Source organism: Camelus dromedarius, chromosome X (genome assembly GCF_036321535.1).
Source record: "Camelus dromedarius isolate mCamDro1 chromosome X, mCamDro1.pat, whole genome shotgun sequence".
NCBI lineage: Eukaryota > Metazoa > Chordata > Mammalia > Artiodactyla > Camelidae > Camelus > Camelus dromedarius.
The window spans coordinates 22,754,244-22,767,560 of NC_087472.1; the positions used below are offsets into that span (position 1 = coordinate 22,754,244).

Sequence of the window (13,317 nt, forward strand, 5' to 3'; positions counted from 1 at the left end):
ATGCAGGAGGTCCTGGGTTCAATCCCCAGTACCCCAGTTAAAAAAAAAAATAAACCTAATTACTGCCAGCTCCCAACCCCCCCCCCCCCAAAAGCCAAAATAATGAATTGATTCACTAGCATCCTCCAGTTCTGACCAGTTAGGGTTTTTAGGTTTGTTTTATTTAAATTCTAAACTAATGAATTTCAGAATATCTGATACATTTCCAAGTATTTTTAATTTTATTTTTTCTAATTGAGTTACTGGGTATTGAACCCAGGATCTTCTGCATGCTAAGCTTATACTCTGCCACTGTGCTATACCCTTCTCCCCTCCCGCCCCAGTATTTTTAGTTGGTATAATTATAATTTGCTCTGTAAGGTTTATGTATATTAGGATTAGAAATTAATACACATTTGTTTTATTCTAGTTTACATTTATGCCGAATCCTCAGTGAAAATAAAAGCCATGATAGTTCAACTTATAGAGGTAAGACTTTATTATTTTTGGCTTGGTCAAAATTAATAAATATCCTGTTTTCCATTAAATTCTATGAATAAAAACAAAAACATGTATAAAGCTTTTATATGAATGTATTACAGTTGGGATTTAAACTATAGTTTTAGTAAAACTGTATATCTGTATATGGGTGTTTTTGACCAGTGTGATAGTACTATGATACTGCTTGGCTTTTATAACTGTAACATGGTATATTTAGCTAAATTTCAGCAGTTCCTCACAGTAGTAAAAAATTATACAGGCTAGGTAAAAGAGAAGAGCTACCATGGAAAGAAAAACTATTCTGATCTTGTTTGTACTAGGAAATTTCCAGAAACTGAGGTTCATTGTTTTTACTAAAGCTGGTTATGTTTAGGTGGTATCTGGGGATCTTATTAAAAGCAGTTGTCATGGAAAACATTAAGAGCAAAGGAGTTGTTTACTATTGCATATTGCAAATATGTTTTATTAAGTAAAATGTTATGTAATTTAACAAGATGCAAAATTTTAGATTAAATTATTTTAATTGTAAAAGATTTTACTATTTAGTATTCATTAATTGAAAATGAAATATGTGGATTTAGAAAAGGATGGGTGAAAACAAAAGCAATTAATGTCCAGTAAATTTAAAGTAATTTTCTTACGTAGCTTTCATGGCAGAACCCATAACATTTTTTTCAGTCTGGAAAAATAATGTATAATCAGTATCCTATTTTAAATAAAAGATTATTAGATAAAATTCATAATGGTTGTTTAAATCATGCCTTTGTGGATAGATTAAGAACCAAATTCTATAGATAAGTTTACTTTCTTTTATCAAAATTAAATATTAATATGAGAATTGTACTTTTTAAAGAACATTTGGATTTTTGAGTGGAAGGCATTTTTAAACAAATGAGTGAGCCTTTTTTCCTTTCGTTAGGTAAGACTTGTTTTAAGACGTAACATTCCTAGTCCACATCCCTGAAGTTATTTTCCAGTTCATCCTGCTTATAAAGCTGCGTAATCATTCATAAATGAGGTCGATATAATGCCTTCTTATTTGAATAAGTCAGTTAACTGTCAGAAGTGTAAGAAAGTAAAAAAGACTCCTTTTTAAAAGCATTTGGATACTTACTCCCCCCCAAGTTAAAACAAGTTTTTAACTTCTCCATTAACTTTGATCTTGTTTGCGATTGAAACCTTAAGTGGATAAAATAAGAAAAAGGACTCTCAAAAAAGCTATAAATAGCATAACAGGGTGACTACTCTTTGGGTTTTAAATGGGAATGTGTGGATAATTAATAACTATCAGATTATTGTTAATTTGCACAGTCGTTCTGATTTGTGTATGAAACCAATAATAGGAGTGTGGCCTCATTGGCTGAATTGCTGGTGCTTTCTTTTGCTAGCTCTTGCCTGCTTCCTTGACACATAAACTCTGGCTGGTATCTGCCAACAATCAAGCTTTGGTCTGAGGGCCCCAGTTGGTAATCCGTGCAGCAAACTGGCTGTCATTTCTTCAGAATTTCCTTTGTTCTATCTCAGGGGGATTGAGTTTGGGTAGTGTTCCTTCTGCCCTTTCCCTTTCTGTCCCTCCCTCAAATTGATTTCATTTCAGGCAGGAGTTTCCCTTGCACACACTTCTCCTTGTTCTTTTTATAAGACCCTTCCCCCCAACAAAATGACATTGTAAGGAGAGCTGATAAACGTGAGTAGCCCTTGTGATATTCCAATAACCAAGAACTGGTGTCTAAAATGTTCAAATCCCACCAAGAATGTTTAAAATCTCTAAAGTCTCTTTTACTTGGGGCTGTTCTTAAACCTGCTTTTTCTGAAATGTTAACATTAAGATAAAAATCTTTTATTTATTCTTTTGTGTGTGATAATAAGAGTTGTAAGTTTCCTCCCCATTGTAAGTGTAAAGTTTTTCAACTTTAATATAGATTTTGCAGGGCTTTCTGGTATTAGCCTTGGTAGTCCTAAGGCACCACTTACTGTTTCTATGGATAAAATAAAATAGGAGTTCCTACCCACTTAAACGGACATTTAAGTAACATGTCAATTGGGACTATCTTTGCTATTTTGTAGATTACATTGTGATTGTTTTTATGTCACATAGTATCAGCAAAATGACCTGGGCCATTTGTTCTCTACTTTAGTCTCCTTTGATTAAGATTAGAATTCCCTCAGTCCCCATGAGCCTGTATTCTAATGGGAATTTAGTTTATGATGCTCAGCTGTTTTGTCCTTCTAAGAGTGATTGCTTTTTAAAAAAAATCTTAGTTATCTGGAGAACTTCAAATGAATATTATTTGTTGTAAAAGCACTTTATTAACGGAAATAGAAAGCATGAAATTGACTTCATATTCCTATCATACTAACAAATAGAATTTTTTTCCTTTGCATTTTAGCTTTTATGTAGTTTATAATAAGCATTATGAAGGGATATTTGTCAGAAAGGTAGAGTATATTTAATGAATCCTTCATAAGGAATTGGGATAATCTGTCTATATTTCTTTTGTGAATAATTTAATGGACAAATTCATTTCATTGTAAAATACTATTTTAATTGTTTAAAGGGGGATTGATCTAGGTTTGCTTTTTTGTTCCCTTTTTGTGGCTAATAGTCAAACTAAAAGAGAAAATTTTTAAACACTTGATTTCTTACTTGCTATTTTGCCCTAAAAGATTTTTTTTGATTCTCTTTAAAAGGGGCTTATAAATTGACTTTATTTTACTTTAATGTTTTTAGAGCTACTTGTGTCCTTACTTTTAATGAGAGGAAGGAGGTAAAGATTTTAGTGTCTGGGACTAAGGAGAAAGATGACTGGAAGGAGGTGTTCGCTTGACCATTAACTCCTCCCCCAACCCAGAATTCCTTCTCCAAGAAAGGGGGCTATGTTAATTAATAGTGAGTGAGACTACTGTACTTCTGGTTGACAGTTTTCATAGGACTGCTGTTTTATGTGTGTATGTACATATATAATTACAGTCTTCTCTCAGTATCCATAGGGGATTGGTTCCAGGGGCCCTCTTGGGTACCAAAATTCAAGGATCTTCAAGTCTCTTGTATAAGATGGCATAGTACAGCAAATAAAGTTGGCTCTCCATATCTGCAGATGCAAAACCTGCAGATACAGTGGGCAGAATGTATTTTAGTTTGAATTCTGATGGAAATAGAGGAGAAAATGAAATTTAGGATATGGATAAAAGTTAAATTTTATATTTACTGCTATTCCTTACCTGTTGTCAATGCAGCCCTAAGATTGAATTGACTATAATCTGAATATAGCTAGAAAAATCTGTGAAATCTCCTGGTGAGAGAAATGGTTAATTTGGTTTGTATTCACTTGTTGGCATTTTATGCAGTCATTTAATTTTGGAGACTTTTGTTGAGAAAATGCTTTTAAAAGTGTTTGTGGGGGAATCAGAATACCAGATGATGTGCATTGTGAATGCAAGTATGTAAAATATGTAGACATACAGAAAGAGGTTGGAAGGGAATGCTTAAGCAGTACAGTGGTGGAGTCAAGGTTAACTTTTTTCTACTCTTTAAGTACTGTGTTTTTGTGAAAATAAAAGGAAAAAAGTCTGCTAGAGAAGAGCATTATTGATGTTTATAATAATTCTAAGAAGTAGGAGATAAACAAATCTTCCCCTAGAGGATCTACCTTCATTTCAAGAGACTGTGTCCTTATATGTTTTCTTTTATGTTCAACAGATTTCCAGCAAGCTCTTTATGAATTATCATACCATGTCATTAAAGGAAATCTAAAGCATGAACAGGCATCTAATGTTCTTAATGACATTAGTGTAAGTATATATATGTTTTTAAATTTAATAATTATTTTGTATTTCTTTTTGCCTTTGGTACAAGGATCTCTGAAGTGTATAACTTGCATTTTATTTTATTCAAAATTAGTGAATATTTTAAGGTAATATTGGTAAGCCATTGTTGCTAGTCAGAAATAAAGATATTTTAATCTTTTTGTCTGGTTGTGAGTAGAGCAGAAAATGTTAGGTAACCTTGGAGGGCAAAAGAAAGGCTACTATAAAAAATAATTTGACTAGAATATTCTCCTAATAAAGCATATGAAAGCATTTTATTTTGTTTGTGGTTATGTTTAGAAATTAAATATACTTTAAAAATTGAAGATTAAATTATTTTAAATTGAAATTGCATATCTCTAACACTCACTTGATGCTAATTTTCATCTGTTTACTGTTTGTTTTAGAAAATAACTAGATTTTTTTCCCCTAACTTTTAAGTGGTTATTCTGTTTCACTCTTTTATTTATTAGGGAACTTCGATTCAGACCAGATACTTTTCATGATTGTTTGGTATTTAAATTGAAAGATAAGTTCTCAAATTGTAAGGATGTTTATTGTAAATCAGTAGTTAAGTTTCATTTTTTAGAAGTAATATATTCTATTATTATTAGGCTGGGTTTTACACTTGTATAAATAACATTATCTGCCCAGTTGAGAACAGCTTTCATAATGAGCATTATTGAGGTGGGACCTAGAACTTCTTGATATCAGTATGAATTTCCCCTGTGCTGCTTTAAGCTTCTGTAGCCTTTTTCTGTTAGGGTTGGTAATCTCCTTTGTATGATTTTTATGCTTTCCTGAGGATAGTCTTAAGGAATTTCTGTGTTTAGCTGTTGTGATTTTTTTTCCCCCACATGTTGAGTTGTATTTGAGCAGTAGAGATTCAATATGAGTTTTTCTTTTATCCCTAAACTGTCTCTATCTGATAATAACAACATTAGTTCATGTTGGAGTAGTTTGTTTCTTAAACAACTAGTATTCCATGTTTGAAAACTCTTGTCTTGCTCTGTTGTTTCTGGTCTTCTAGTAGCCTGAGCACTTAATTCAAGAAGACATAGCCAGAGTTTGTAGCCCTTAAACTTGAGACTAAAGTCTGGTTGACAGTTAAGATTGTTTTATTCTGTAAATTGGGCATCAGTATAGAGTTTAGTGTGTTAGTGGAATTTGATTCTAATCCTTTTCCCATTTATTGAAAATGAATAGTCCAAATGAACTTAATGTGTATTTAGTTCTTATTTAGCTTCCCTTTCTTTTGAGTCCTTAGTGATAGATGTATATACTTCTGCTGCTGGGTTGTCTTTGTCATGGCTAGATTCTCATAGTTCCATATCTCACTGTACCATGCCTTAGGCACAGAAACATATCTTGCATCTCTTACAGTTGCCAGTTTTTTCTTTAGAATTATACTTCTTTCCTTTAGTCTATGAAAGTAGGCTAATTTTAGGTTGCTATAGTGCCAGCAAACTAATTGTAATAATTGAACTATGATTCTTACTAATGGAAAATGGCTCTAAAATTGGGCGTAGGAGTGGAAAGTCAGGAGACAAATCTAAGATAAATGCTGAAATTTTCATCCAGAAATGAGGGGAGAGTTTTGGGTCAATTTCTCCAAAGGCTACAAACATCAGTGCATAAAGAAAATAAAGATCAAGTTTTGGCAATTATTTTTGTCTTCAGAGAATCTTGAGTTATGAGACAACAGCTTGTAATTGTTATTGTGTTTTTTAGACTTCTGTTCTTCTGATAACTGTGTGATTTTTGCTTAGATCAGTGTTGACTCAGGCATGAGGACAACATTAAAGTTTTAAAGTGTACCATTTTTAACAGTCTTGGTTTAAGTAGGTGCGAGGTACTCCAAATTCCGGTGGTTTCTAACATGAAATCTCATGGGAAAAATGTTACTCATTTGTGCTCTTTATTATTTCCTGAGGTGCTTGTTTAAGTTTCTATTTTTTATTGTTATTTCATGGTAGACATTTAAACATTTTTTTCCTAACCATTATCTCCCTCTTTTTGTTTACTCTATACTATGAAACTTGAAGAATTTTATTATTTGTTAATACAGTGGTATTAGGGTTTTGTTAGTTTTCAAGTTTTACTAAAGAGTGTTATTCTGAAACCGTAATACTTGCTAGTGGCATTTACTATAAATAATTGTGGTTTTTTTAAATTAGGAGTTTCGTGAGGATATGCCCTCCATTCTTGCTGATGTATTCTGCATATTAGGTAGGTGTTAATAAGCCTTATTTCACCTGTAAAAGGTGTTTGGTAAATTAATGTACTGTTTTATATAAAATGTTCTTCAAACTAAAGATTTTACAAATGTTTCTACAAATCTAGAATATATATATTTTTATGTATGTATGTATGTATTTATTTATTTATGGAGGAGGGGGGGTAATCAGGTTTTTATTTGTTTTTAATGGAGGTACCGGAGATTGAACCCAGAACCTTGTGCATGCTAGTAGCCATGCGCTCTACCACTGAGCTATACCCTTCCCCCTAGAATATATGTATTTTTTTACTTATAGAGGAGATAATATTATAAGTCATGTGAGTATAATCACTGTTTATAAACTAGCTTTAAATAGTTTTAGTTTGTAATTCAAATACTTTGAGTTTTTCAGAATGTCTTTTTATATGAAATTGAGCTAAATTAAATCATTTCAAGTAAAAAAGGCAAGTTTTCTGAAGTTGTTAGTCTGAATTATTTGAGTTTCAGTAACTGCATAATTAATATTATTCAGTGCAGGTTATCAATGAATATCAGAATATCAAACTTAGGATACTCAAGAGATATTTACTTTGTTATTGTACTCTTTTGATTCTTCTTAATTTTAGAAAGAGCAAGAAGAGCCAAAGTAATCAAAAGTACTTTTGTTTTGAGGATGAGAAACCAGCTTTGGACATAGCAACTTCTCTATTTGTCCAGAATAAGTAAGAATTCATGCAAGATAAGGAAGGAATATTTCTTTGACTTAGAACAAAAGGTAGTGTCCCTCCATGGGAAGAATGGATTTAAAAAATAATGTATATTACAAATTTATATCTCTGATTTTAAATCTGAATTAAAGTATCTTTGAGCACAGTTTTCGTCATCAGTCTTATGCTTTCTATAACTTGGATCTAATAGAAAACATCACCAGACATTATAATATTCACTTTAAAATAAGACATCCTCTGAGAGTTTGTCAAACTGGAATGAATTATTTTAGCTCACTAATCTTAATTCCTAGAATTAGTTAGATTACTTAAATGTCTTACTGAGAGTCCAGAATTTGATTGCAACAAATCTAAATGCCTAGTGCTTGATCCTTCAGGACATTTAAGATTTTATAACAGCAGTAATGTTGGGAACAGGTCAAAATGTATGTGGATTGTGAATGATAAATGAAAAGAGCAGACCATTGATGGGGTGACCATATGTCCCAGTTTTGTTTTTCCCTGGCGTAATTATTAATTGTGCCTTCTTTCAATCTTAAAACTGTCCTGGTTTGGATGATAATTTCTTCATGCTATCTATTGGATTGATTGATTTATGCCAACAACAATAAAAAGTCCTTTTATGCTTAATTGTTAGAGTAGACACTAAAAATATTACATTATGTTACAAATAACTATAATATGAAACAAATTTCAATTTAAAAAATTGTTTGCTTTTACTATAAATTTGTAAGGCTGAAAGAGTGATTCGTAGGTACCATTTTGTGGAAGCTGTTGTTCCTTGTTAGTGTCAGGAGTATATCTTGTCTTTCTTTGGGTAATGATCAATTATCAGCTTACTAGTAAGTTCTAGTAATTTATTTTTTTTATTGACTTATTTTATTAGGATATATTTTCCCTTCAGAGTTATTTAGTAGTATGAATTATTGTTACAAGTCATTGCTTTTTACTAGTAACATGAATTGATGAAGATGTTTGGTTGTTCTTGGGAAATTTCTTTTAGCCTATCCAGTCCATTTTTACAAGCAAGATTAGGACAGCAGCCTTGGAAAGGGAATTTCCCTCACCTGCCCCCTCACTCACCCACCCCTACCCTTGGCAGGAAAAAAACTGATCCCAGGGTGACCCCAGACCAAGGTAGGGGAATAGAAGTAAGAACGTGGGCTATCTCTAATAATGATGATGATAACAGTAATAATAATGTAGGTGCTATTTTGGAGCACCATCTTATGTGTTAAGCATTTAATTTCATTTTAATCCTCATAGCAATTTCTGTAAGGTAGGTGTATGGATCAGAAAAATGAAACTCAGAAAAGTGATTTTCAAGGCTACACAATTAGTAAGGCAGGATTTGAACCTGGATCCTTTTGGTTCTAGAGTCCATGATCTTTTTACTACATCATGTTGTCTTTCTAATATTTTAACAGTTTTGAGAAATAAGTACTGTACTTTCCTGGTTAAGATGATAATTTCCTTTAAAAGACTAATCATCTAAGCATGAGGGGGCCTGAGAGCTATATTAACTTGAAAGGAGAGTCTGATGTAACTTGATACACTGATGGGACCTCTGAGCTGGGTTAGGTGGTTGGTGATACTGGGTCTAGAGTTGGAAACGGATGAGGACTTTTTAGTAAAATCAGAGGAGAATAAAAGAGAACTTATTAGGTGCTGATTCAGGGTTGAGGAGTCAGGAATAATGAATGAATTTATTAGAATGGTTTCATGAGTTAGAACAAAAAGAATAAGGAAAACAGGGAAAGCATAATTGGAATAATAGAGTCCTATATTGATTATTGAGATAGTTCAGCTAAGAAATTTACTGAGGTCCCATTAAACATTTCCTAACATGGCCAGAACCCAGAGGGTGGTATCTTAAACAGGTCAAATGGCTAATAGGAGAGTAGACTTGATGTGAAGAGGATGAACCAGCTACCCAAATGCTCTGTCTGATCTTCGGGACCTTGGGGGTAGATCTTAGGGACTGTAGGGGCTTGGAGGGTAAATAGATGTTGATTAAAAGAATAGGCCCAATTTAGTCTTGACTCCTCAAAATTAGTATCCTTGAAGTTCTAGGCTGAGGAAGGACCTGAAGACCAGATAACAGGGAGACAGCTAGGAGTCCCTGGAAGAGATAGATGAGATGCACATGGATTAAAAGTTTTACTGAGAGATTGAGATTATACTGTAAAATACATTGCATGAGTTACACCCCGAAATTCCCTTAATACACTTGAGCTGACTGAGTGCTTAGCTATAGTGGCCGGGATATTGGGAAATGGCACCATCCAAGAAGGGAAAGTGGGGAAGGACCAGGAAAATGTGGATGTGTTTAATGATAAATCCTCTCCTGTTTTGATTCTCAGTGATGGCAATAGAAAGTAAAGGGAAGCAAAGCAGTAGTAGGATGTCTGTTTGGAGAGAACCCTAGAACTCTTAGGGGACAGTTTTTATTACATCACTAAAATCAGTGCCTTTTTCCATAGCACATTCTAAATGAGTTGACCTTAAAAATAGGATAATAGTGTGTAATCAGTTAACGCAATAGTCTTGAGATCAGTTATGTAATCCTGCCAGTCCTGGTTGAAGTTTTTGATGCTTGGCATTTAGAACTAATTGTTTTATTTCCTCCATACTTTAGATCAGTAAATTGTTGACAAATTTTCTGAATAATTTACTGAAACTCAAAGAGGTCTCAGGTTTTTTTTTTTTTTTTTTTTGGTTTTTTTTTTTTTTTAGTATTTCATTAGGAAGAAAATGAAAATCTTGGCTGAATTTTTATTTGCTGACTAGAATTGTAATTCAAAATAGGTTGTTAAAAATGTCTTTTAATAGTGTCTTCATAGAGTTGATGGCCAGGTAGCTTAGTTAGAACATGGTGCATGGTACCAGGGTGGCCAAAGTCAAGGATTTGATCTTCATGATTAATAGTATCTAATGTTAGAAGAGAGCTCTGTTGTCACCCAGTTCAACTCTCCACCTAAGCATCTCTGACATGTGGTCACTTAAAGCTTGCTTGAATGTTTCCATTTTTGAAAACAGTAATTTTTGGAAGCTTTGTTGCTTCCAGTGCATAGCACGTAGCTCCTGTGTAATTGACTTACCATTTTGTGGATATGATATTGGTCACAAGGTCAGTCTCCAATATCAGGAGAAATTAATTCTAAGTATTCCTATGCATATGAAGGACAGCTTATGCTATTCATAGGTTAAAATTTTTTCCCCCAAATTCAGATGAGGCATTTTAAAATTAGCTAGTTTTGAAGAAAATAGGTATCTTACTGTAGTTCTGGAGTCCAGAAAAAACAATCAACTTTTCATCTTTGTTTTTTCCTTCTTTATCATTGTAGATATTGAGACAAATTGTTTAGAAGAAAAAAGCAAGAGAGACTATTTTACACAATTGGTGTTAGCATGTTTGGTAAGTTTTAAAAAATACTTTCTGATTATAAATTTTACATGGCATGATTAATAATTAGTTAATCATGTTAATGGAGGAGGATCGTTAACATTCAGTTGACTGTTCGTTATAAGGTGAGATTTGGGGTTTGAGATGTAGTGCTTTGTAAAATTAGACATGCTAATTATTTCTGTGAAATAAACATGCTACCATATCACTTAAACTATCTGTACATATAAAACCTTTGGTGATATTCCTGACCTAGTAAGTTCCTAACTAAGGAAAAGGTAAAAGGTAAGCACCTATTAAATGAGTAGAAATGATGTGAAGAGTTTTTAAACTGAACAGTTTTTTGTAAACTTTTAGGCAAGGAGAAAAAGAAGGGAGGTAATTTAAAAATAATAAATTCTAGAACTTGTGATAATCATTGTCTAGTAAACGATTTTATGTTCATGAACTTAGAACCAAGGAGAAATGCCATTACTCAGACCTGGAGGAATGTCCTTGTCTTTGCTGCACTAGAATTTGACTTAAACAGTAGAAACCAAAGAAGGTTGAAGTACTGTATTACCGTAAAGAAAATTCAGTTGACAGACTCAGTTTTAATTAGAATTTCATCTGTTGTTCTTGTGTATAGCATTCATATAATTTTTAGTGAATGTTTTTTGAAGAGCTGTCTGTTAACATTTTTTCAATATCTGGAGTCATCATTTTGGTTAAATTGAAGTTCCAAGTCATTTTATAAATTATAAATTGTTGATTGGGTGTATAAAATGCATTTTTAATATTCTTATTTGGGAAAATTATTTTGAGTATGTTTAAGATTGTGGATGCATAGTTGGAATGCTAAGGAATAAATGGCCTTTAATATTTTTTAATACAGTATTTAGTTTCAGACACAGTTCTAAAGGAACGCTTGGATCCAGAAACATTGGAATCGTTAGGGCTTATCAAACAATCACAGCAATTCAATCAAAAGTCAGTTAAAATCAAGACAAAACTCTTGTAAGTACATGTATATTTATGTTGCAGATCAAGTATCTGAGTATGTTTTTTCATTCTCTTGTTGAATAGTAGAAGTTTCTAAAGGCCTTTTTGAAGATTATTTTGTTGCTATTAGCATGTGTCTTGTGTTTTTTCCTTTTAAGAGTAGCCTATGGTTATTGAGTCAGCAGTGAACTTTACCTGTTTGAATGTTAATATTTTTCCATATTAGAAGTTAAAAATAATATTTAATGCTTTTATTACTACCAATAAAATAATTTACAACTATGGCTTTACTCTAGGGTATATTCTTGTCAGTGATGGAAATAGGGGTATATTTTTTTCCTTGAGATTAGCAATATCCCTTCCTTGTGTAGCTGGTTTTCCCTGTATAATTAACATTGAGGTGTCTCTTATGAATCACTGTTATTTTCTATCCTTAAAGATACACAAAGAGGTAAACTTTCAACAACTGTTCTTATGAATGTTTTATATAAGAGAGATAAGAAAATTCAATGAGAAGAATACATTACTCTTATGCAAGCTTGTTAATTGAAATTAATTTTATTTGCTTTATGATGTTTATCTAATTTCAGTTATAAACAGCAAAAATTCAATTTGTTAAGAGAAGAGAATGAAGGTTATGCCAAGCTGATTGCTGAATTGGGGCAAGATTTATCTGGAAATATTACTAGTGATTTAATTTTAGAAAATATCAAATCTTTAATAGGTAAGACATATTTATATATAGTGTGTATTAATAAGATAAGTTTTTTAAACTGTTGAAGAATATCCATGAAGACAAAATTAGTGCATTACCTATAGGTTTTTTTTAAATTAAGAAATGAGAGAAGTGTCCAGCTTGTACTTGTAAGATTTTATCAGTAATAATAAAATTTAGGTTTATATTTATAAGAAATCTTTTTGTCACTATTATCTTTGTGTTTGTATTAATTTCTGCTCTCTATTATTCTATCTTTAATTTTTGAGTATATCTCAATAATTTTATGGAGGGCAGAAAATAAGTAAATGCGAAACTTTAAAAATCTTTGGTGAACTCTTGAAATGTAGAGATGTTTAGTTCTTTTGAACTTGATTTTAAAAATATCAACCAACTTTGATAACACATCTTATTTTATCTTTACAACAGTCTGTTAAGGTAAGTCCAGCAGATGTTATAAATGTGTAACAAATAGGAAAGTGTTATTTTCCCTACCTTTTAAATAGAATTTCTTTAGCATTATTCTTTTTATTTTTATTCAGCATTTGGACGAAATAGTTGGCTTCTATAGAAGGGAAGAATAAGTGGTAGATAGAGTACTCCTGATTTTTCAAGAATGGAAAGAACTTTTGCTCTTTGTTATGTGTACTGTCTCGGGGAAGATTTTACAACACCTAGATGCCTTAAGTTTTGAGACCTGCTGGAGAAGTCATATTTTCTGCTTCACTGGTTATATTTTCAGGGATGTTTATGCTCAACTTTTTAGTTCTTCCTCTGTTTTTGAAATACATCTATGACTAAGAGAGAGGAGGTGTCCCAATCCTTATCCCCTTCCTCCAGTGCTATGTATAGGGACCCAGGTAAAACGAGGTTTACTACAATTATCTTTGTTTTTAGCTTATGCTTTTGGTGGCCAACAGGTATAGAGGTAAGGAGCTTTTAGTTTAAATGTACCCTTTTTTCTTTTTGAAGTAAGTCTAGT

The 13,317-nt window shown here is 32.3% G+C and overlaps 1 protein-coding gene across 11 annotated transcripts in view; it reads left to right on the forward strand.

Moving 5' to 3' along the window:
- THOC2 (THO complex subunit 2) overlaps positions 1-13,317 on the forward strand; it is a 99,936-nt gene that overhangs the window by 10,825 nt on the left and 75,794 nt on the right. For all 11 annotated transcript variants that reach the window (XR_004134437.2, XM_031445165.2, XM_064482774.1 and 8 more), the window contains exons 2-7: positions 410-468; positions 4,181-4,272; positions 6,465-6,516; positions 10,581-10,651; positions 11,514-11,635; positions 12,211-12,344. Coding sequence is in view for 10 of the 11 variants with exons in the window: in XM_031445165.2 (XP_031301025.1) it covers positions 410-468; positions 4,181-4,272; positions 6,465-6,516; positions 10,581-10,651; positions 11,514-11,635; positions 12,211-12,344 (530 nt within the window). In the remaining variant the exon portion in view is untranslated. The remainder of the gene's footprint in view (positions 1-409; positions 469-4,180; positions 4,273-6,464; positions 6,517-10,580; positions 10,652-11,513; positions 11,636-12,210; positions 12,345-13,317) is intronic.